Source organism: Diabrotica undecimpunctata, chromosome 4 (assembly GCF_040954645.1).
Source record: "Diabrotica undecimpunctata isolate CICGRU chromosome 4, icDiaUnde3, whole genome shotgun sequence".
In the NCBI taxonomy this organism is placed as follows: domain Eukaryota; kingdom Metazoa; phylum Arthropoda; class Insecta; order Coleoptera; family Chrysomelidae; genus Diabrotica; species Diabrotica undecimpunctata.
Genome location: NC_092806.1, coordinates 125,300,109 through 125,326,885, shown reverse-complemented (window position 1 = coordinate 125,326,885; position 26,777 = coordinate 125,300,109). Strand labels below are relative to the sequence as shown.

At 32.4% G+C, this 26,777-nt stretch overlaps 1 protein-coding gene across 2 annotated transcripts in view; it reads right to left on the bottom strand.

Annotated features, from left to right (window-relative positions):
• Window positions 1-21,234, bottom strand: part of LOC140439965 (uncharacterized) — a 57,714-nt gene extending 36,480 nt beyond the window's left edge. The window contains exons 1-3 of one of the 2 annotated variants that reach the window (XM_072530176.1): window positions 20,567-21,234; window positions 17,109-17,528; window positions 587-716 (exon numbers count right to left, since the gene is read on the bottom strand). In XM_072530176.1, coding sequence (XP_072386277.1) covers window positions 587-716; window positions 17,109-17,528; window positions 20,567-21,069 — 1,053 coding nt within the window. In that variant the 5' untranslated portion in view covers window positions 21,070-21,234. The remainder of the gene's footprint in view (window positions 1-586; window positions 717-17,108; window positions 17,529-20,566) is intronic. The other variant, XM_072530177.1, reaches the window with a different exon arrangement.
• Between the last annotated feature and the right edge of the window lie 5,543 nt (window positions 21,235-26,777).

Here is a 26,777-nt window from a genome sequence, read left to right as displayed (position 1 = left end):
AGAAGCTATTCACTGGACACAGATTATTTCCTAAAATAAAATTTAATAGCTGTTTGCCTCTATCGTTTCTTCTTTCACTTCCAAAGTTTCCTAGTGGTGTTTCCAATGGGTCTTCCTTGATTCTCCAATTTTGGCGTTGAAATCTCAACATATTATGAACAAGTCAGCAGGATCTTTATTGGTTGCGGATATATTTATTCGTACAATGTTTTTACTTTCTCGTCATTGTGTTGCGTTGTAGGGAGCATAAACCTGTATAATTTTTAAAATGTACATATATGGAGTTTAATTTTATATTTACTTAAGTAGGCTACTTTGGGTGAGATTTAATTTATCGATAAGATGACTGATGAGTAGCCTGATTGGAGTGTGGTTAGATTTTAGATAATTACTCTTACTCTAATTATAAAGATACTTTAGTTCTAATTCGTGGTTTATTTCGAAAAAAATATAGTAATATAAAAATGGCACAATAAAGTAGATTCAGAACTATACTATTAGTCACAGAATCCATTGTATAGCTGAGAATCTTAATAACCAATTAATAGAAAAGAAAGTAAAAAGTTAAGTGTGGTTCAGTTTTTACCTCTGTCGTTTCCTTTTTACACCTAGCCGTATCTGCAAAGATATTTGGTCCATTATTTCCCATACCTGGTGGGCATTGATTAATATCTATCCTATCGAATTCCATCTCAACCACCGATACAGCTGTGTATCTAAAATAGATTAACATAAAGATTAATATATAAGATGCATAGTTTAAAGTTTTATAAATTATTATTTTCTTTGCCTTTATCTCTAGGCGGGGTCGGCTTCCTTAATTACTAAACTACTAATGTTTACTAAAATTTATATATTAGATTTTCAGTCAAGTTTCTTTTTAGGGTCATAATAATATCAATTCCCTTTACCGACATGTCCTGCGTAAGCGACACTCCCCAGGCCTTCTTCTCCTATTCATTCCAGGAACTTGCAAATTTGCAAGTCTTTGGACGAAATGTTGAAAACGTAGCCAAAAGTCCAGGGAACAAAGTTTTTTATAGATATTTTTGACTATTAAGTTGTCTATGGAAAGGTTGGTACTATTGAATTCCGATCATAGAAACTGTTTGGATACTGAGATAATTTTTCTCTACGTATGTACTTTGTTTTTCAATGCTTTACGCTTGTAAAAGAATATAGTAACAATAGTTTATTTATAAACAATTTTTGAACAAAAACATAAAAATAAAACGAAAATTTCCTTTCAACTAATCGAAAAGTTATGTATTAGGTCGCATTAGGCTCAATGTCCAATATTTCCATAAAGTATAGCTAATTGACTTTCAAAATAACTTGGAAACCCGCACTACTGCCCACTATGCCGGTAATAAATAACTTTTGAAAATTAAATGATAAATTGTAAATATTTATGAAATGTTTAAAAACTGATATACCGTATAGTTATGGTTTTATTTCTAAGATTTATGAGTTTCTTTGTACTCCTAACATAGTAAAGGAACCAAAATTTTGGAACATCAGAACAGAATCTTCGCATCGTTGTTACTTAAGCGAAGCAACATCCACTAAGTTCAAAGATATTGACACAATGTTAAAAACAGCCGTAAACGCTGATCATTACAAACTAAGATTGTCAACTCTACATGCATGGATTCGATGATTCGAATGTTGCATTCATATATCCTACAAAAGTGGCACACAAAAATGGCAAGTGCGCCAAGCCGAATCAAAGTTGTGAAACAAAAACAAAGTTGTGAAACAAAAAAGAAAGTTGATGATACAGGATGATACAGCTGATATAAAATTAAATTTTAGAGAACAAAAATAAAAGCGCAGCGTAAATTTTAGAAGTTTTAATGGAGCGAACAACATTTTTGAATTTCCTAATTATAGAAAATATTTTATAACGTAATGGAAACTATTGATTAAACAGAATAATAATAAATTAAAAAAACGCATAGAATATGCAATATTAACAAAAAAATGTGAAAGTTTTCCACTGATTTACATCCCCTTTATTTTTAATGACATTCACATTTCTTCGAGGCATAGTTTTTACCAAGTTCTGACAAAATTCTAATGTAAACGAATCCCATATTTCTTGAAATTTTTCCTTCAATTCGTTGACGGACCTGGCAAGGTGTTTTCTTAAAGCTTTTTTCATTTCGCGCCACAAAGTCTCTATAGGAAAAAGTCGGGACTGTTAGCAAACTCACTCCAGAAGTGGTATGCCATGGTCTTCAATCCATTTTAAACTTTTTTTTAAACTTTCAAACATTTTTGAGGTATGACAACCTGCGCCGTCCTGTTGGAAGACAAAATATTCCGCTGATGTTAAACGGTGTTCCATAATCGGTAAAAGAGATTGTTCTAAAATATTCAAATATTTGTCCGTGTTTACAATCTCATCGATAAAATGTAACTTTCCCACATCTTTAGATGGCATGCTGCCCCAGATCATGACAGATGCAAGAAATTTGACTTTTCTCTTCAGACAGTCGGGATGGAAAGCTTCATTTTTCCTGCGTCAAATCTGGACTCATCACTCCATTGTATTGAATCTCATTTCGACTGAGTCCAATCTTTATGGTCTTTTGACCATCTTCGTCAATTTTTCAAAATACGTTTGTTAAACTGACAATATCTCATTTTTCTCTTTTGATCTCATTTTTCCATAGCTACCTCTGCAGGTCATCATGCAGGGTAGAGTCGATGGTAAAAAGGGAATAGGTAGAAAGAGGAAGTCATGGCTGCGAAATATTCGAGACTGGACAAACATGACTGTAGACGAATTATTCCACGTTGCAAAAGACAGAGAAACTTTTAGAAATGTGGTCGCCAAACTCCGTTAATGGGGACGGCATAGGAAGAAGAAGACCTCTGGATTTAAGGTAATTATAAAAAAAAATTAACGTACGTTGACATAAGTGAATGCATAGCCAGAGTTTAGTGAATTTTTTTTAGGTATTATTGAAAATAAATAAAAAAAACCATAAGGGTACTGTTTTTAATAAATATTAATAAAAATGCCATAATAATTAATATGGGAACTTATAAAAACATGCACAGTATAATTTGTTTATGGTTATCGATTTGAACTGCAAATTCCGTAAGTGGGCCAACTGATATAGGAAGGGGCTCATACACATTCACATCCAAATTGATATACATTTAGACTTTTGGCCTTTTCTTACTTGAATTAAGTTTCTCCCTGATGAGGGATCATTTAGAAGACCGTTGGAAGATACTAACACTTCCAAAAAATGTAAGAGAATTTCTGCTGCCTTTTCAAAGTGCCAAAGAACTCACCAGCATGGTAAACCAAAGTGGAAGTGGACGGTGCCATATATGCAGTGCGCAAAAAACAATAAAACAACCATTTCCTGTGACTCATGACAATAATTTGTTTGCAAAAATCATAGTGAGAAAAAAATTCAGTGTAATATGTGTTTGTATCCTTCAATGGAGGAAGACTAATTTAACTATTTTGTATTTAGATAGTTTTCTTTTTTGATCTTTTGTGAGAAAATATTTTTTATTGTAAACGTTTCCTTTGTTTTTATATTTTGTGCCTGAGTCGTTACATTATGTTAAAGTCATACAATAAATTGCTAAAAATAACGCTTTTTTTTGCGTCGTTTACGAATTTTTCTGACAAAGTTTTGATAATTTTTAACTTTTAATACCATTTTTTCTATGTGCGGCATTAAGTGCCGCAGTGTGTCCACTCATGTAACTTTAAGAGACGTGGCTGCTGGAGGGTTAAACTTATTCGTAAACTAGTTCGTAAGGTTTTAGTATGCAATTTGTAATTTAGTAAAATTTTGCAATGGTTTGTATATTTTATTGTTTTATTTTGTGATATTGATGATTTATGTAATTTTAGTAAATTTTAATTGGTATTATTATTTTTTTGACTTTTTGTAAGCTTTGTCCATAAAATTGTACAATTTTCAGTGACAATAAAGCATATTTCTAAATCTAATCTAACACATCGATATATCTTTTATTTCCCTTCAGGATACCCCAGACGACATGTAGAAAATAAACTGTTTTGCAAATAAAGATCGATGACATGAATTGACACAATAGTTTATTCCAAATAAGAAAAAATATCGAAAAATTGTGTAATAAAATAGAAAGCATTGTAAATGTTTGTTGAAATCGAATACACCCACCCAAGAATTTCCTGGTGACATTTAATACGCGCGCATGAAAATAAAATACACCCCATTAATGAATTAATCGAGGGTAGATAATACATAAAAGGGTATTAAATTTCTCTCGAGGCTATGCAATTTTGTTAAAAGGAATGCACTTGGTTAACGAGACTGATTTATAACGTTTTTTTTTTAATTAAAATAATAGAAACAAAACTATTTTTAATAATAAAAGGTTTTTAAACTTAATTTTACAATACGACTACATTACTTTTTTTATTAGAATAAAAGTTGCATCCACCAAAAGGTTATTAGCGATGGAACAAAATACAAATAACAAAATTGAATAGCTACAGATTATAGAAAATGTTTATAGATATTAGATATCCAATTATATTATCATAGGAACACTCTTGACCTAGATCTTCTTCTAGAGAGTTCGAGATATTGTAACTATGTCTTTCTTGATCATATTTATCACAATTTATTAAAACGTGTTCAACTGTTAATCAAATGTTACACTGATCACATATGGGTGGGTTATTCTTTGTGAAAAGGTAAGAGTGGTATGTCCTCGACGTAGACGCGCAAGCATAATTTGTTCACGCCTGTTAAGCGACGATGGAATCCACTGGGAAACATTATTCTTGATCTTAGTCAGCTTAGAATTAGTTTGAGACCACTCATTTCGCCACAAAAACCCCAACACTTTATTTTTAAAATAAGCTTTTAAGTCACTGGAAACTCCATATCGGTTTTAGGACGACTTTGTAAATTAACAGTTTGTTGGTAACTGTTAATTGTGATTTACGACCTAACATCCAGTAAAATTTGTTTTTAAGCCCAATTTTTTTTTCTTAGCAAATATATGTATCCTCCAAGTTAATCGTCGGTCCAGATGGATTCCCAGATATTTTGCATCTTCTTTTTGTTGCAAGAACTGACCATTTAATGCCACAGTTGGACAGCACCTCTTCTAGGTGTAGGTGACATGGATAGATTTAATTTCATTTTGTTTAATTCGCTAGGTTTTTGGTCAAGGGGAAATAACATCCAAGTGAGTCTGCAAGATTTGAGAAGCAATGACGAGATGTCTTTGTGAGATGCCATAACAGCGGTATCATCTGCATATGTTGCAATCGTTATATTTTTAATAGTGGGAAGATCAGCTGTGTAGATGATAAAGGCTATCCGACCAAGTATACTTCCCTGGGGTACGCCAGACCTTATTGGGTGTAGAGTTATAGAGTATTGGGTGTAGGGTGGTTTTGTCTTGAAACCTTACTTGAAAGTGTCTAGTTTGTAGGTAGGATTTGAGGATAAGAAAAATGTTGTTCAGTAAGTTTTTTCTGACTTTCTATAATATTCCATCGTGCCAAACTCGAAAGCTTGGGCTATGTCTACTAATTGAGCAAGGCAGTATTCTTGATCTTCAAAGGATTTATATAATTTTTTTATAACTCGGTGGACTTGTTCGATCGGGGCATGTTTCGCTCTAAATCCAAATTGATGATTAGGAATTTGCTTTCAGAATTGGTTCTATATTCTCTACAAGTAATTTTTCTAGTAACTTTGCCATATCAGGGAGTAGGCTAATAGGATGTTGTTTGCTCAGCAGGTTTTCCTGGCTTAGGGATTAGTATAATGTGGGCTACCTTCCACAAAAACGGAAACTACCCCGTTCATAAAACAGCATTGTATATTTGTGTCAAATACCTCAGTCCCTTGTATGAAAGTTGTTTCAGAATTTTAGCACTAATTAAGTTGTATCCTGCAGATTTTTTGGATTCAACATATGTATGGATCTTATGACTTGGTTAAGGGTAAAATTTTGAATAGGTAGTTCCCGGTGATATGGGACTTGCGGAAATTCTTTCACTTTGTCTTCAATGTCGGAAGTTATCTTCAGAGGGATATGGTAGGAAGACTTTTTCTAAGTGTTCGGCAAAAACATTGGCTTTGTCCTCATTACTTTTTGTCAAATGACCACCTATTTTAAATTTTTTTACAGCTTTCCATAAATCATAGTCAGTAGCTTCTGAAGCTGTTAAGTTTCTAATATAGTTTTAAATTTCATTGTTTTTATTAGTATTAAGGTGTTGAGTTCTAGGGTAGCTTGATTTAATTTAGTATTGTCTACAGGAGCACGAATTCTTTGGCAGATTTTCTTTATTTTCCGTTTCTTGGCTATTTTTTGTTTAATTATCGAAGGCAGTTCTTGAGGAGTGCTAGTTGTCACTTGGCATGGAGTTGTGTCCCATATCGCATTCTGTATCGATCTTGTAAAATGTTACACTGTGTTCTCTATATCAACATTGGTTTTTAGAGGAATATAAAGATCCAACAATGTATCCAGATATTCGCGAAAATCATTCCAATTAGTGTATATGTTCTTTTTGTATTATGTCAGTGCTGATTGTAATTAGAATTGTAGAATGGTCAGACGACAATTCAACACAAAAGTTTGCCAACACGCAATTTTTTGAAATTCCCTTGTAAATTAAAGTCAACAAGATCAGGGATTTTAATTCTGTCGGTTGGCCAATAGGTTGGTTCAGCTATTGATGATGCTTATCTGTTGTTTTTAATAGTTGTCTATCTTTTGGTGTTATTAATCTAGAGCCCCATTGTGTATGCTTGGCATTATAATCACCAGCCGCAATTAATAAGTTACAAGTGTAGTAAACTGCTGCTCATATTGTTCGCTAGTTATTGAGTGCCTTGGTGGGCTATATATTGCAGAGACTGTCAGTGAACCATGCCAGTCCTCTATTGGTTGCTTGTATGTGATCTTTTGAACATCGGTTTAGTTCGTAATGCCTGATTGTCGACCTAATAATAATGGAGGTTCCTCCGTGTGACGTGCCATCTGGATGATTTGTGTAGTAGCTTTGTATATATACAGTACAATACAGCTATTTTAAGCAACTGTATACTTTGTTAATTTGGTCACTACAGTGGTAAGACATAAGTATTGTTATTATCTTTCCATAAGATATTTAACTTGTTTTTAAGTGCATCTATATCTATATCATTCGGGTTTTGTGAACTCTTGATGTGCTTGATGCATTATTTAATATTTCTTGTATCTGATTCCTTGTTACCTGAGCATAATTATTACCGGGTTGTAAGTGTCCATATATGTATATTTTTATGTCAATATGAAACATGGGTAATGACGCTTTGGTTTTTTTGTTTTAAAGACGGTAGAAGTAGAAGATGGTTATGCCGAGTATCCAGCAAAAGAAGCATTGGGTAAATCTGACCATGGGAAAATTCGAAACCCGGAATGGTTTAACGATGATCCCAATACGTTGGTCTTCTTCTTCTTCTTTATGTACACATGACTCTGTTTTTTAATGTGCCTTCAGTAAGCTGTCGTTCCAACGTTTACGTGGTCTTCCTATTGGAGAACCGTCTCTTACAGTTTTTACTACTCTATTTATTGTCATTCGGCCTATATGATCGTCCCATTCTACTCTTCTATTTCTTACCCAGTTCTTGATGTTCTCCACCTTGCTTCTACGTCGTATATCTGTACTTCTAGCTCTATCCCATAGTGTTTTATTATCAATTTTTGTGTTGTTTTGTGTTTTCATCTCTACTGTTTCTAACATCCTTTTTGTCCCCTCTGAGACCATTTCGTGTTTCTGCCGCGTTTGTCATTATTGGTCTGATGACTGTTTTGTAAATTCTGCCTTTCATTTCTTTACCGATATTTTTATTTCTCCATATTGTTTCATACAGGCAACCTGCGGTTTTGTTTGCTCTATTCACTTGATCTTCCACTTCTGTTTCGAGCTTTATGTGATGCCTATATATTTAAACACCATCACTTGCTCTATTATCTGACCTTCCAGCTCCAATTTGCTTCTGACCTTCTATCTGACCTTCCAGCTTAAAAAAATTCTTAGTAAATTTGCTGTTATAAGCATTCATTTTGTCTTTTTTGGGGAAATTAACATGTTAAATTTTCTAGCGGTTATATTAAATTGGTGCAGCATACATTGTAAATCATATTCACTCTGAGAGTGTAGTTTTGAGTCGTCTGCATAGCAGATTATTTTAAGTTGTTTTTCTCCCATTTGTTATCCTTTTTTAGTTCTTTCTTTTTTTATTGTTTCATCCATAATCAGGTTGAACAATAGAGGACTCAAGGAATCTCCCTGTCTTCAGTAGGGTCAGTTAGTTCTTTTTCTACTTTTACTTTTATTGTGTTGTTTTGATAGATCTTGCCAATACTTTAGTGAAAGATAAAAAAAGAGCGTATGAAATAAGGCTCGAAACGCAAGACGATGAAGATCGAACACAATATGCTAGATTAAATAGATAAGTCAAAATAGAACTAACAAAAAGAAAAATCAGTTATGGGAGATAAAATGTGAACAGCTAGAAGGGCGATACCAAAATGGCAAAGGCCTTCAAACTTTTCAACAATTTAAGAGGAGACAGAAGCGGGAAAGGCAATATACAAATTGAAAAGCCCATTATGAGAGTTTATTGACGGATAATAGACAAGAATTCGGACGGAGAGAATAACATTTTGCAAGAGAAAATACAACATTAGAGGAAATTACACTAGATGAAATCAAAAAAGCCTTATATCATACAAAAAAGGGAAAAGTATCAGGTTCAGGACAAAGTCACTTCTTGAGAACTCGGGATTTTGAAGGACTAAAAGATGATTGGTTAAAAAAAAACTCATGGAATGAGATTTTTGATTTGATTTAGATTTGGAAGACGCGAATTTGGTCATCTGTTGCTGATCTTTGAAAGAAGAACATCCAATCCTGATAAGTGAACTAGTGCCAGTAGTTTTGAACGGTGTAAAAGAAATTTGTGAATAAGAGGTTAAAAAGTGGGAGCAGTCTGGCCTAGGAATGCTGATTGGGAGAAGTTTGTAGTATTTGAGTTTTGAAGTATTTGTTTGAAGTACTAATAAGTTTATCATTCATCGGGAGCACCGTAGCCAAGGATATTTTGGCAGCCAAAAGAGATAGGAAGAATTATTAGGACATTTGACCTAGATTCCGGGTAAGCAGAACAAAGGAAGGAGTTTTCAGAAGAACATTTCTATATTTAAAATTTAAATACAGGGACATTTTAGAAAGAATTGAAATTTAATTTAAAAACAAAAAAATAAAATTATTTTGTATTGTTTTTCTTTATTAGTTTTCTGTAAAGTAGGTAGAATCTGTTTTTTAAGTTAATTTAATTTGGAAAGCGCAGTTTAATTTGCCAGGATAGGGAAATGGGAAATGCCAGGACATGTAATAATTTTCCAAGGTATTTTATCATTATAATTAATTTTATTGAACAAATTTGAATTTTATTTATTTCCGTCCACTCCTGTTTGTTACTGAACACTAGACATAGGTATTTCTGAACTCAAATAAGAACTGCAATTAAAATTATTCAGATATCTTAATTATCAAATTCAATATTTTTCAATTCTTAATAAAAATGAATTTTTCAATTAATTTATACAATTTAATAAAACGCTTAAAATGCTTAATGTTTGATAAGACTTATTTTGAAAATAATGTTTATCGTTTCCATAACTATTTTATTTATTATAATAATGTGGTAATAAAAATAGAAATAGAGATACAAAAAGTATTTATTGGTGGTTATAAGAATGTCAATGGCCTATTATTTTAATTAAATTCGAAAACACTATCATAAAATATATAGTTGTTTTGTTAGGATCACGAACTTTAAAAATAATTGTATAGATACAAAAAAATACGATTTTGAAAAATAATATGATTGTTAATTTAAGATATGTATTGCGGCATTGCGGGGAGATAGAAAAGACTGCAGAAATGCTTGAATAAATATTCCCTCTGGGGTTATTAGCGACTAACTGATACCACTAGATACATGGCAGCAACTGGAATGGAAACCATAACTTGAATGGTGTTATGCAACAAGCATAAAACACACAAAACATTAAAAATTGAATTATCCTAATCACATGGTAGATTTTATTGTTATTTAAATTATGCAAAAATGAATTACTTAAGCCACATCAGTATTTAAAAGAGTGATACAGTTGAAATTATAATCCACAATCTCTGAAAATTTAACTTGCAATCACGCAAAAAACATTTAACCCTCAATTCAAGCAAAAAACCACTCAATGCACAGTCAGCTATTTCAAGTTTATTTTGCAATAAATACTCAAACCTGTATCAACCCATATTGGCACCATAACAGTTGAACGGCAGATTAGAGAATCGTCGTCATCTTCTATTATTTGGTTAATAGTTTTATAATATTAAACTTGATATATTAAAAAAACTCTGAAGCAGATGGAAAGTGGTAAAACCTACCTAATAATAAAAAGTCAACATTTTATTTCCTGCACTTTAAACTGAATAATAATACTAGGAGGGTTAGACTGTGGTTAGACTGTTGTGGTGGTCAAAATCGCAGTATTAATCTTGTACTGTGCACATTGCGTAGCAATCTATCTCTCGATTCTATCACTTGACGATACGATATACCAGGATATACCTTTCTGCCCAATGATTTAGAATTTGGGAATGTTAAGCGCTCTCTAAAGATCCAACAGAGCTTATACACAGATGTAGACTACATTAATGTTATGAAAGAATGTAGGAAAAATACAAATTTGTTGTTAACAAAATAGAAAGAGAAGAAATGGTTTCAATTGACAAACTATTGAAATATATAATAGACAGGAAAGTTGACTCAGAGAAAGAGAAAGTAAATTGGCTCAAGACTCATGAAATCATAGTTTTAGAGAGTGAATCTTTCTTGCTCTACACCAAACCACACACAACAGAAGAATACATACAGATAGTAAATGTAGAAAAAAAGGTCGACTGCAAAAATCGTTCAAAGATATGGAGTTGGATCAGCAGTTATATTGTCAACAGAGAAACCACTACCCAAAGAAAAAATTAAAGACCTCAAAGAAATATTAAAGCAAGTTCCACAAGATCTAAAACCATTTTATATTTTCTTGCTTGCTTATCAAAAGAATCATTCTGTTTATTGGAAAATTTTGCAATACATAACTATAGTAGAATTTCACTATTTGGGAGAGTGATTCATCGTTTAAACGCTGAATATCCTCAAATTTAAATGTACACAGCGGCCCTCGAAAACTACTCGTTTTCTCAATTGCAATTTGCGTTTTCTCACAAGAAATTACACAATATATAAGTAGTATATTTATTTCTGCTTCTCTATAGAAAAACTGACCAAGAGTTGTCGTACAGTGTAGCCAATTCTTGTTCACAAGTAGTAATTATGGTCATACAAAACCTGTATTCTTCCACGCAGCGATTATTACCGTCATAAAAATACCAAAAAACATGATTTTTTCAATAGTAAAAATTAAGCACAAAATTGTAATTAAATAAATTTTATTTATATGTTCCGTTTCGTTACATATTTAAATTTATAAAATAAAAATCGATATTTTAAAACAATATTTTTCAATCGTTTGGCAACTTTGGAATTAGCGACGGAACTCCGTTTCAATTCCGACCCACAGAAATCCGTAAAACTAGTTTTTGTCGAGCAAGTGCCCATCAACAATAGTTCATTTACATTGGCGTTTCTGAGGGTAGGGCATGTGTTGCATTTTGTGAATATATTTTATGGGATAAGTTTGTGTTATTGATAAAACGTGTTATTGATGATACGAGTGTTATAGTTTGTCGTTTTATAGTAAATTTTTAGTTATATTCTGTGATTATTTGGTTTGAGTTTTATTGGAGTTGGACGAAAAACCGAGTTGTTCCAAGAGAAGACAACAAAATTCTGATGTTGATTCCAAAAATGAAAAGCCGCAAAAGAGACGGAAAATGTTAACGTCCGAAGAGAAGGTAATGATACGAAACGTTTATAAAGGAATTGTCGGCAGAAAAATGGCATTAAATGTTAGCCAAGCGGTCGACATTTGTAGCAGTTTAACAAAAGTATCCGTTAGCTGTATTTATCGTGTACTTAAAAAATACATCGGAAAATAAAAAGCAAGAAAAAGGACAAACTAAAGGTAGGAAAAGCATTGTTTTGAATGACGAGACAAGGAATATTATACGTCGAAAAATTCATTCATTTTATTTTCGGAGTGAAATACCAACACTGAAAAATATTTCTCAAGAGCTCGAAAACGAAGACTCCTTACCCAAGATATCTCGTAGAGTCTTAATCAGGACCATGCGCGAAATGAACTTTCGATATGTAAAACTCAACAGAAAAAGTATGCTATTAGAAAAAAATAAAATTATTGTGTGAAGAAGAAAATATTTAGAAGAAATACGCAAAATTCGCAGCACTGGACGCAAAATATGTTATTTGGATGAAACCTGGATTAACCAAGGTTGGAAAAGATCATACAGTTGGAAAAGTTTGGCAAGATTTAAATGTCAAAAGTAAACGCCAAGCATTTATAGAAGGCTGATCTACAGGATTAAAAGCTCCATCAGGAAAGGGACGGCGTTTAATCATCACACATATAGGCAGTGGGTTAGTGGGCATATAGGGTTTCTTGATGATGGTTTTCTTCAATTTGAGTCGAAAAAAACAGGTGATTATGAAAGAAATTGAAAGGGAGGATTCAAGAATGGCTTACAGAAAAGGGGATTGCATACGAAGAATCTGCTCAAAATTTAGCTACTTGACAATGCACGGTTAAGGAAAAGTGAATATCTTAAATATGCTGTAGATGAAACTGCAAAAGATTATGGTGTCAAAGTTCTGCGTCTACCACCTTATCATTGCGAACTTAATCCCATTGAACTTATCTGGGCGCAAGTGAAAGGAGAAGTAGCACGCAATAACAAAACGTTCAAATTAAACGAAATTAAGAAACTTTTGATTCAAGCAATCCTCCATGTAACTCCAGAGAAATGGGCTAAATTTATAGGCCACATAATTAAAGAAGAACATCGTATGTGGGAACTTGACACTTATATCGAAGTTTTACTAGAGCCAATTATAATTACACCAGGTGGTGAAGATAATGACAGCGATAGCAGCACTGCATCTTCAGATTTAGACAGCGAATAATATTTTCTAATAGTTTAATAAGAACATCAGCATAAAAAAAACCAAAAACAAAACAAAAAAACGAGAAGAACATAGTAAGTGTGTATAGTGTTTGTGTTTAAATAGAATAGTACAATGTTTTGTTACATCAAACATTATTTTTATTTTGTTTTTATAGAATTTTATTTTGTTTTATAGGATTTTATTTTGTTTTGTTTTATACTGTTTAAGTGTTTTGTTCATTTTATTTAATAAGACAATATGGCTCTTGGCTAACACCCATTTAAAAAAAAGTAACGCGCCACAAGACATACCTCTGGGGTGGTGTAGAAACTGTCTTAAAATTTGTTTTAAAAAAATTTTAAGGACGGGTCACGTCAAAAGACGTTTTAGCATAACTTCCACGACAGCCGGTTGGTATGAGTAAACTTTCTGCAAAATTACTTGTTTTTTATAGCTTTTTGTTTGTGGCATTCTGTATTTTTAGGGGAATGTAGGGAATGAGTCACAAAATATTTATTCATATGTTTATTGACGTTTCGATCTCTATATCCAGAGACCGTTTTCAATTATACAAATGATAGTAATATTTATTTTCTATGGCTTTTCTATTTTTAGAGCTTAGATATATTTATTTTTCTATAGCTTCTTGTTTGTGGCATTCTGTAGTTTTACCTGCAGGCAACAACCACTGTCAGACTACATACTAACAGTAATCGCATAAAAATAGAACGGGGGGTTAGACAAGGAGAGCCAATGTCACCTAAACTTTTTAATACGGTGCTAGAACATGCTTTTAAGAATTTGGATTGGATGACAAAGGGAATAAAAATAGATGGAGAATATCTAAACAACTTACGTTTCGCCGATGATATACTTATAATAGCTGAAGATCTAGGTATGGCAAGAGTGATGGTACAGGAACTCGTTGTGGTTACAGAAAGTGTAGGTTTAAATATAAATATCTCGAAAACAAAAATCATGACCAATTTGGTACCCAACCAGAACATCAGTATTGGTGGGAAAGAAATAGAACTCGTAGATAGATATAAATACCTGGGACATGAAATTATGATTGGCAGGGATAACCAGACTCATGAACTGAAGAGAAGAGTCGGCCTTGGGTGGGCAGCATTTGGAAAACTGAGAGAAACTTTTAAAAGTGAGCTGCCCACATCCCTAAAGAGAAAGGTATTTGATCAGTGCGTCCTCTCAGTCTTGACGTACAGAGCAGACACACTTACCTTAACAAAAGCAGCAGCTACCAAACTGAGAGTCACGCAGAGAAGAATGGAGCGGTCCATGTTAGTAATAACTCTGCGAGACAGAATAACCGACGAAGACATCAGGAGAAGAACCGGAGTGACTGACATCATCGAGAAGATAGCCAGATTAAAATGGAGATGGGCAGGACACATAGCCAGAATGACAGATGGGCGATGGACAAAGAGGTTATTGGAATGGAGGCCAAGGGAAGACAAGAGAAGCGTCAGTCGACCACCTACAAGATGGACTGACGATTTAAGAAGACTCAATAAAAACTGGATGAGAGCGGCGCAAGATAGACGGGGTTGGAAACATGAGGAAGAGGCCTATGTTCAGCAGTGGACTCTTGAGGCTGGATGATGATGAGGGAGAAGGTTGGAAATAAGCCGCAATATATCTATTTACATGTTTAATACACTGACGTTTCGATCTCTATTCCGTTTTTAAAGATAGAAAAAAAAAGAAAATAAACAATATAAGATTATAAAAATATATAATAATAAACAAATAAAATAAATATAACTATCATTTATATCTTTGAAGCGGTCTTTGGATATAGAGATCGAAACGTCAGTAAAAACTTGTAAATAAATATATTGTGGCCTATTTCGAACATTAATATTTGAAAAATAAAATATAATTAACGTTAAAATAAAAGTGAATATACGTCACTGGATTTTCATACGTCTTTCCGCATTTCTGCGCCTTTAAACGATGAATCACTCTCTCAAATAGTGAAATTATACCATAAATCTGAATAGTCTAGTCTAGACTCTGAAATCAGAAGAGTAAATCTGGAAGGGATATTAAAATCACTTAAAGGCAGATTATTACAGTCAATCTTCGAATTGAATAATTTGTGACATAATATCAGCTTAGGTTCACCTCGGACACAATTTAGGAAGGTTAAACGTGTTTATATCTCAGAGTATGATCATTCACTTAAAGGCTTGTATAGTTTAAAACTTAAATATCTAATAAATTTATTTGTATGGTTATATAGTATTTCTATATAGTGGTATGGTTAAAGTATGGTTAATACATGCATATGGTTATGAAAAAAAGAAAAATGAATCAGTGACATAAGAATATCATGAACAGAAAATTTAATATAGTATTTTTCATATAAAAATGCGTGCACATCATTCAAGATTTACGACGTCAGAACCCCACAGCGTTGTCAAAACATCAGAATAGTTAGTAAGTGAGGAATTTTTAAAATGTCAACTATTTGTCAAACTATTATATTAACAGTAAATACACTTAGTTTTAAGATTACTGCAACACATTAAAATACATCAGAATACAAAATTATACATTCTAAATTTTAAACTTATCACTTTTAGAGCATTAATAGTAAAAATATCCCGCCATTATTTCTTGTTCAAAATAATCTATCTTATATGAAAGCTTATCAACTTTCTACAGACTATTTAGTTGTTTTGGCATAGCACAATCACAATACACAACAATAATTAGTTTTTAAAGCTATTAATCTAAATTTAATATGTATTTATAAATACAATATATTAATATATAATATATTATGATCAAATTGTGTAAGAAATCAAAACATAAACAAAATTCTTACTCTAAAAAAGCGGCAACCCCTTAAAACAATTTTGCCACACGCTGAACTGTCAAAAAATTTGAAGTATTCCCGTATCAGTTGCGTACAATTGTCTAATATATTTAATTAAAATTATTATTTTGTGGAATATTAGACTTAAAGAGTTATTTCATAAAATTTATATTATTAATAATAACAAATGTTTTTGGTTATTTAATCAATCTTCTTCTTGCAGTACCGTCTCCTATCGGAGGTTGGCTACCATCACAGCAATCTTTACTTTGTTGGCTGCAGCTCTGAACAACTGTATTGAACTGCACCCATACCACTCCCTTAAATTTCGTAACCAGGAAATCCTCCTACGTCCCACATTTCTCTTTCCCGAGATTTTTCCTTGGATTATGAGTCTAAGCAGAGAGTACTTTTCTCCTCTCATTATGTGGCCCAGATATTCCAGTTTTTTCGTTTGAATGGTTTTTATGACTTCGCATTCCTTCCCCATCTTCAGCAGAACATCTTGATTTGTTACTCTTTCTGTCCATGGTATTTTCCACATTCTCCTATAACACCACATCTCGAATGCCTCAATGTTTTTGATGTTTATCTTTTTCAGTGTCCAGGCTTCCATGCCGTACAGCAGAACGGAGAAAACATAGCACCTTAACATTCTCGTTCTTAAGTTTATATTTATGTCCCGGCTGCATAGGAACTTTTTCATTTTGACATTTAATCAATATAATTCTAAAATTCCCAATATAATGATGATTGCATTTTCTGATTATTATACCATGTTGACGCCTATGAAAGATCGAGCATTTCCGTATTATTAGCTGTGTTAGGAAAATTTGAACCCTAAGGTTGACGTTCTGGAAATTTTAAATATAAGTGACGTCACTTTATATAAATTGTCACTTGCACGCATTTTTATATGAAAAATACTATAGAATAATTTAGCTGCACCACAATCATTCCTATATCAGCAGTAAATAAGGTCATGATAGTCCTGACGATTATTAATCTCTAATGAGTACAGCCCAATAAAAAGGTAATAATAAGTACCCAAAAAATTTAATTAATGCACTTACGTGGGATATTCTATATGTCTAAATCCAGTATGTCTTGGATATATATCAGCTATAGGAACAACAGCTGCCACTAACCATCTATTTGATCTTCCACAATCAAAATATGGTCTTGTCCACTTAACAGGCCCTGGTGTTTCATCTGCACCTGGCGGTCCATGGAATGTAAATGTTTCATTTGTATTGTTAGCATATCGAATTTCCACTTGGTATGTTGTTTTTGTATCATGTCTTTTATCTACATGATCTGGTAACCATTGTTTGTACCATTCATTTATACGATAATAATCAGATGTGTAATCACTACTTGTATCAGGTTTGATAGCACCCAAATCATGGACTGTAAATGTATTTAATGTTGATATTCGTTCCAAGTGAATAGGGTCATTAAAATCATCTGCTCTGAAGGCTCTTGGTGCAAATCTGCAATAAAAGAAATTATAAATATAATGTAACTGATATAAGAAATTATTGCACCATTGATAGTTGTGTTACGATAAATATGACTCATATTTAAGCTGTAAACATATTTTTCTAATAAGTATTTTTTAGTAGGTAAATATCCACGGGCAGCCACAAAATATAACAATAGGAGAATACAACATAGAGGGGGTAAAAAACTTTATATACTTGGGATCCCTAGTCACGTCTGATAATAACGTTACGGAGGAAGTGAAGAGGCGAATATTTATTGCAAATAAATGTTACCATGGCTTAATTACGCAACTAAGATCAGATAACGTCGCAAGAAAAACAAAACGCCAAATATATAAAACCCTAATAAGACCGGTACTCACATATGGCTCAGAAACCTGGACACTCACTAAAAGAGATGATACAGTGTTAGCCACCTTCGAAAGAAAAATCTTGCGTCACATATACAAGGGCACAAAAGAAAATGGAATATGGCGAAGTAGATACAACTCTGAACTATACAAAATATACCAGAATCCGGATATTATATTATTCATTAAAATAGGACGGCTGCGTTGGATAGGACATGTAGAAAGAAGGCGAAATACCAAACAAAATATTCAAACAGATGCCAGTAGGAAAAAGAACAAGAGGAAGACCGAAGCTGAGATACTTAGAACAAATAGAAAATGATATAACAACCTTAAAAATAAAAAACTGGAGAAAAAAAGCACGAAACAGATCAGAATGGAGAAGAATCCTGGAACAGGCCAAGGCCCAAAAAGGGTTGTCGAGCTAGTGATGATGATGATGATGAAATATCCATGGGTCCCCTCTGATAAAAACCTGTCTGACTTCGATGGCATTCGAGAACGTTCAGCAAGGGGTCACTGGCTGAATTCTAGGGAACTCAATCCAAACCGTCAATCCAAAATAAGCTAAGGTACACTAGAAGAGTGGTGGGTTTTTCAGTCAAAGTGGAGAAATAAAAGACAAAGAAGGTGGCTACTTCAGCTATTTATTGAAGACATTTCGCTTTCTGTTTAGAAAGCATCATCAGTTCATCTAAAAAGAACAATGTGAAAAAACCAGACATCCAAAGAGAAGTTAAAACATGTGTGTTACCTCAAAAAGACATGTAGCAGTCAATGATATTAAATTTGTAAAAAAGCTTCCAATGATGGAACATTCAGAGATAAAGTTGTATAAACAATTAATTGAAACTAGGTACAGTTTACAAATTAACAAACTTAGCACAGCAAAAGAACATGTGATAATAATAAATGTATATAAAAAATTTTGTTATAAAAAACTTAAGTAAAAAACATTAAAATTTGATGTGTAAAGAACTAGAAAGATCATGAGATGCACTTCCAACAACTTATTATCAGTAAAATTTAAATTTGACTTTAGGTAACATTATTAATTAGTTGAGATTAAAATATAATATTTAAAAGTAAAATGAAATTACCAGTCTTTAGCTTACTGAATGCAGCAGGTAAATGAATCCACAGGTGTAACACCCACGCTAACAACGTGAAAATACAATGGCCTTGAGGTCAACAAGTGACAGAACAGCAAGGCGAAATACCAACCTCTAATGTAGTAGAGCAGTATAATTAAAGATTATAGTAAATTTGGGTGACAACTTGTCATTATAAGTCAAAAAGCCAAAAAATGAAAGGAAAAGGTGGTTAAAAACACCATTTCCCCCCCCCCGTGATTCGTTCAAAAACTCAAAAACAAAGCAAGCACGGTCAATCCAAAATATCATATATTATAATATCTACGTTGTGACTGGTTAGCCAGCCAACAGGTGAAGATTGATTTAACTTCCACAGTCCAAGGTTCATAGCATTTGGAACTGTGAATGAAAAAGATTCTATGAATCAGTTTCAATAAAAGGTTTTATTAAACAAGTCAGCCAACAAAAACAATTACTTAATATATGTAAATGTGATATTGACAAAATATTTAATAAAATTGTAAGTTAAAAAATCCAAGTTAATTAAAGGAAGAAAAAGAAAAATTTAAAAAATTTTATTTTATTATTAGATATGAAAAATATGATCACAAACACCTTATGGGACAATTCAAAGTAAATAACATATTAAGCCTAATTATGTAGAATTAAGGCATGATAAATTTGGCTCAAGTTACTAATGTCATTTCTCTTATTAAGAGTATTTGGGTGTTTTAGTATTGAACACATTTCCACAAACTGTCGTTTGACGAGATTGCGTTCAGTGCCAAGAATTTTAACTTCATCAAAGTTCACTTTGTGCTTAGAGTTAATAGCATGTTGGGCAAGAGCACAAGTATGCTTAGATAAGTTGATATCACTGCGGTGTGTTGTAAGACGCCCTCTCAGTGATCTCCCTGTCTGACCGATGTAACATGAGTCACACTCAGCACAAGGTATATGATAGATTACATTAACTTGTTCCAGAAGGGACAGAGGTGTTTTAGTTTTAGAAAACAAATTCCTGACAGTCTTAGCATTCTTAACTGCAATTTTAACAGATATGTTATTCTGTTTGTACAGTTTAACGAGCTTCTCAGTAACTTGAAGAAAATAAGGTAAAGATGAATAATGGGTAGTTGGAGTCCCAAGTACAGTATTAGGCAGAACAGTGTTATTAATGGAATTATTTGATATTATTCTAAGTTGGTCACCATTGGATTTTGCCTGACCAGAAATAGGTTAAACCTATCATAACATAGGTTATTATATGGGTATCAACAAGTAACAATTGGTTAGAGGTATTTTTTATCAATCACCTACAATTTACATTAAACTGAGTATTGCCCCTATATTGTAAAAATTGTGTAAACAAAAGACAGATCAAAACAAAAATATGAATTAGCTGTAATTTGTGTTAAACTTTCACATTATGAATCATATTGGTAAATTCTCTTTTAATTAATTTATTAGAAAGAGATGGAATACCTTGAACTATCAACTATGATACAATGACTAATTAAGGTAAGGTAATGGCTGTTTTAGCTAACAAATATTTATTATTTCAAACTTTTAAAATATTTACCTTGGAAAGGTTTTGTTGAAGAATCCTCTGTAAGAGCTGGAATATGACATATTTGGTGAAAAATAAATAGCACTAGCATTAATGTGTTTATTAGTTGAAACATCAGCTACAGCAGAAAGAAAATAATACATCATGCCAGGGTCATAAGTATCATTTATAGCTGGCCTAATAAATCTGCTCTGGAGTATATAGGACCAAAAGAAGGCCCTGTTCATAGCTGTATTGTGTAAATGGAGTAAAAGAGTCCTGTTAGGGAACACTGGATTTATGTTAATGTCTTTGATGTCGGGAAGATGAGATACCGATTCCTCGGGTAAGTAAAGGTCCCCAACATGTTGGATTTCGCAGTTGTCTTTTGTTACCCTTTGCATATTACGTGAAATCTCATCAAAGGAATCTCTGGCTTGCCATTCATACTGTCCAGACACGCCCACCGCTAGTAAACAAAACAAAAATATTTTATATCCCATCATCTTCATGTTAACACTTTGTATCCCGCACATTTTTAAAATCACCGAAACATATCTTCAAGTTTTTTTAATGTTTTGATTAAACTAACTGCCACCAAATCTAACCAAGCCCACCAAACAATGTATATAGTACAGTCATCGACCAACCTCGTTATTTCTTTTGATTTAATGTGTTGCGCTGTTGGAGGGAGGTAAATTGAATACACCTGTGTGTCAGTGGGTGTTTCTTTTAAAACAGCAACAAGTGGCGGAATTAAATCTAATGTAGATGGCTCAATATACACTAAGGTGTAAAATTGGTTGCCAAATGGAATTTTTTCTTTAACTTATACTACTGATTCAGAGATGGAACTGTAGAGTAAAAGATCAAATTAAATTAATAAAGTGAGTAATCAAATATCTTTCTGGCACAAGAACGGCACAAGATCGTAAATTAATAAATTTTCTGATTTAAATTTTTTATTTACTTTTAAAAGTGCAATAATTTTCACAGTAAACCTATATATTTGAGGCAGTACGATTGTATCTGAGAATGTGATGTAAGTGTCATGGAGTGAATGAAGAATCAAGAAAAACATTTTAGAGAATTATCGATGATAAGAATAAGATAAGAAGAAAATATATAACGTAAAAAATTACTGAAAACAATGATTGATGTTGGACGGTAATGAAGTAAGGGTAAATAACAGAACAAAGAGTCTGCGTTACAAATAAATTTTATTACAAATAAATACACTAACGCGAAGATGGACAATTACGCACGAAAAAATAAAAGAACAGCAATAATTTTACTATAATGTATGTTTTATTTATATAAAGTATTCAAAGTGATCCCCGAAACATATCATATTTCCGGAAATAGTTATTGAAAGAGTTGCTTTCATTGTAAACTTCTTGTAGGTACATTAGTATTCTGAATTTCGTTTTCTATAATAGGTACTGTATCTTTCATCTTATTTCTTGTTATCAGAAGTGTTTCATACGTTCCGACTTTAATGTAATCCTACAAAGTGAATCCATTTTATTAAAATTTGATGAGTTGGGTGGTCAGTTTACTGATTCACCTTTTCAGAATAATAATCAAATTTACTTAGAATCCATACGTTGTTGTGCACCTTCGTGTTAGAATCATCACTGTTTAACTTTACGAAGTGGAACATCTTCCAATAATACCACTAAATTATTTCCTAAGAAATGATTGAGAGAAACTGATAAATTTCATGTGAAAGTAGGATTGCATCAGAGTCCAGGGCTAAGGGCTATCTAAGTTAGCTTAGTTTTCATTTATTCTCATTAGTGTTGGATCATATAATAGGGAAACTACGTGGTAACATTCTCTGGTGCTTGATGTGCTGATGATATAGTGTTAGTAGAAAATATTGAAAGGATCAAAGACTGGAACAGTGGACAAATAGTATTGAAGTAAAAAAGGTTTAAGTACCTGCCAACAACACATTAATTTCGGTTTCCAAAGGTGTATTCCACAGCAGTTTTTAATCATTAGCTTTCATTTCAATTTTGCATTGACTTTCAGGCAGGTAACAACCAATTGTTATATGGAATATTAGGCAATACTATGTGATAGAGAGTAAGAAGCAAAAATTGTTTTTTGATCATTGCGGGGGAATGTAATAAATGGAAGATGACACGACTTGGCAGATGATTTACGAAAGTAAAACGCGACTTAACCCTTAACTGGTATCGTCGGGTCATTTTGGACCCAACCGGATGCCAAATAACGGCATATTTTAGGAGTTCTCTCAAATCTTGCACATGCGTCAAGCTATTAAATACCAGTCGATAAATAGTACCTACTCTAAGTAGGTGGTTCGACTGTCTCATACCAGATACGCATATATTTTTACGACCATGGATTCGATTGTTATTGGTGGAAAACGGTATACAAGTGAACAGTCACAGGCAATTTTTTTAAACGATTATGATGGTGATATTAGTGACTCCCCAACTATATACAGTGATCATGACAGTCACCCAGAATATGATATTGTGTGTGAAAGCCATATTCCAGAGAATACGAGGATTGATGATACAGGGCCTTAAACAGTGACCATTCAAGATATCAGCATCAGAGTCCTGAACTTTCAGTAGGAAGTAGTGATGGTGAAGATAGTGACAGTTTTCAAGAATTATCAAGGTACGTTTATCTCAAAAATAGATACAAACAGTCAAAAAATTCACCAACTACTGGCAGAACACGAAGTCATAACATTGTAATACATATTACTGGCTTAAAGTCTGCTGCAAACGACTGTGCCGAAAAAACGCCGTATAATTTGTGGAACCTTTTAATTGATGATGTCATGATCTGTCATGTTCATATGGTAGTACAACTTCGTTTGTTGAGCATACGGACTTTTTAGAAATAAAAGCACTCTTTAGAGTTTTATATCTTACGTCCGTCTTTAAATCGAATCATGAGGATGCTGAACGACTATTTGCAGGTGACGACACGGGACGCGACATATTTCGTGTCAAGATGTCACTGAAACGATTTTAGTTCTGTTAGCTGCCTTACGGTTTGACAGCGCAGCTACAAGGAATGAGATTGGATGAGATGAGAATGACAAATTGCGTTATAACAGTGACATTTTTAATAAGTTTACAGAACACTGTAAAAGGAGACTGTATAACTATCTATGAGATGCTCGTTGGTTTTAGAAGTCTACAAACAAAAAATATGGTCTAAAAGTGATGTGTCTCTGTGATGCCAAGACTCATTATTTGTTAAATGCCTTTATTTATGCAGGTGAAAGGGAAAATTCCCAGAAGCTTCCAGTTCCGAAATTATCAGTATTATCTCTCATTTAACCGGTAAAGCAAACTGGAAGATTTCCTCAATGCATCATGATGACAAGATAGATGACATTATAAAAAAACCTAATAAAATCATATGCTTTCTTACAATTCCACAAAATCAGGGATAGATAGTCTGGATCAGAAATGCTCTACATGTAAAACTGATAGAAGAACAAGAAGATGGTCATGTGCGACGTGGTATGTTATTATGAATATTGCCTCTGTAAATTCGATTATCCTTTTTCAAACTGGTACTGACAGTGACATGATACGGAGACAATTTGTGATCACTTTGGGAACATCAATAATTAATGCACATATATGCAAAGCCGCCTAACTCTAACGAGGCTTCCCAGAGAAATTCCGGTGATAATTCGTAAAGTACTTAAACTTATTGATATATTTACACCGACAGAAGAGCCAAAATTGACCACATAGCAGTACCAGAAGCCTTCTAGAAAACGGCGCAGATGTTATCTATATTTGTCCATCAAGCAAAGACCAAAAACACCAAACTGTTTGTAACACATGTGAAAATCATATTTGTAAAAATTACAGTACACAATTATGTACTTCAATGTTCAAATTGCGTTAAAAAATAGTATGTCTCAAAACGTCCTTGCAGATTTTTTTTGTTTTTAGTTTTATGTCAATAAGACTTTAACCTTTTAAAACAGTAACTCTTTCTTTGTTTAAAACCACAAGAACAATTTTTTGAAGAAATATTTTTTTAGTTTTAGGGCATTTTTCTAAACCTGTATATTTTAGGTACAAAATATACCTACTGCTTTTTTGTTTTTGCATAATACATGTTTATAATAAACTTTTACAGCCAACTCTTTGTATAGATACAAAATATTCTTTCATAATGATATAATAATAAATATATAAAACTTTAATTTGATTTAGTTATTTTTTTATACTTGAATAAACTGTAGGGTCAGAATTGACTCGACGATACCAGTTACGAGTATAAAAATGATACCAGTTAAGGGTTAATAGACGAAAAGTACAAGATTGTTGCTATATTTGATATTCCCTCTTCTGTCATTTGAGATGCCTCGTGTTCGACAATGAGAGAGATCTGTATTAAGTATTAAACAGTGGACATTTGAAGCCATCATTGGTTTGGTGGCTGTGAAAGAATAATTAGAAACATTGTATAACTTTTAGTTAGTAACATTGGTAAATGCAACGATTTCTTAGATATTGTGTTATTATAATGTGTATAATTATTATAATGTACAATAAGAACATATTACTTATTATCTTTAATTATGTTTGATTTTTCTATGCAGTTATCTGCGTAGTTGTCGTTCTTTGATCATTAATCCCTAATAATCACATTAGCACCTTTTTGTTATGACGCCATCTTTTTTTTTCTATGTAGTTATATTCTCCGTCGCTACTTTTATTCGGTATGTTCTACATTCCATAACGCTATGTTTGTTCTCTACGATTAAAACATAGGCATTAAAAGGTTCAATGAGGTCAATGAGAGTATCTAACAAACTTCCTAGTTGGACTTCATTTTTTCACATTTAGATAAATGTCCATGTCGAACTTCAAAAATCTTTCTGTTGTAAGACTCCATCCATCTTTCAAGATTCGAATCAACAATATATGAAAATTATGCAGTACCGCGTCCGCGTGTGACTTAATCCCATATAAACCTAATATTTATATTAATAATATATTCAATCATACACGGTATATTAGAAGTACTTAATATCTTTAAAACATTCTGAAGCCTAACATTGGAAAATATTGTCAAAATTTAATTGTTTATTATTTTTTAACTGTTACATGAAACTGTTAAATAACAACGGTTACATCTCTAATGGTTTGTATCGAAATTTGTCAGCGTCGAACGTTATAAACCGTCGACACAGTTTTTGAAATTATCGGAATATATACGAATAGCTAAGTCACGTGCTTTGGATGTCCTCTCAAGTCTCACTTGCGGTGTTACGTACAAAGTTCTCGTAACTTTTCATACACTGAGAAAGGTCCCCGGATCTCTGGTAGAAAGTACCGCCGATCGTTACCGGTTAGCTGTAGCCGACGCCTATTCAAGATAGGATATGATCAGCGAATTGGTATGGCTGCGGTGTTGGTCACAGCAAAGGCATGTTGGGAATCCAATATAGATAACTGAACGGGGCCTACTCTGAGTGGACTTTTTTATTTATTTAATAAATAAATAAACAAATTGTGAATTGTGTAGATAAAAAAAATTTTTGATTAAAAAAAAAACAAAAAAAATTTGCAGTCTTAGGATTCGAACCCACGCCTCCGATGAATCCATCACCATATACAAATACAAAATTAAATTATTATCACCTCTTCGGAGACGTGAGTTCAAATCCTACGCCTGCCAATCATTTTTTGTTTTTTAATTTAAAAATTATATATATATATATATATATATATATATATATATATATAATTATATATTTATATATAATTTTATATATATATAAATATATAATTATATATATATATATATATATATATATATAATTATATATTTATATATAATTTTATATATATATATATATATATATAATTATATATTTATATATAATTTTATATATATATATATATATATATATATATATATATATATATATATATATATATATATATATATATATATATATATATATATATATATATACAGGGTGGTCCTTAAGTAATTGTACAAACAGAAACTGTAGATTCTGCACTTTAAAATATTACGATTTAAGCCAACTTGCTTTAATAAAATGTTGATATTAAGAAAGATACAGGGTGTTAAAGTGGAAATTTCAAATTTTATTTTTCGCTATAATTTTTACGTTTGTAAATATTTTTGGACAAAAATTTACAGTTGGATGCTTTTGAGTAGGATAAATTATAATTTTATACTTATTTTAATGTAA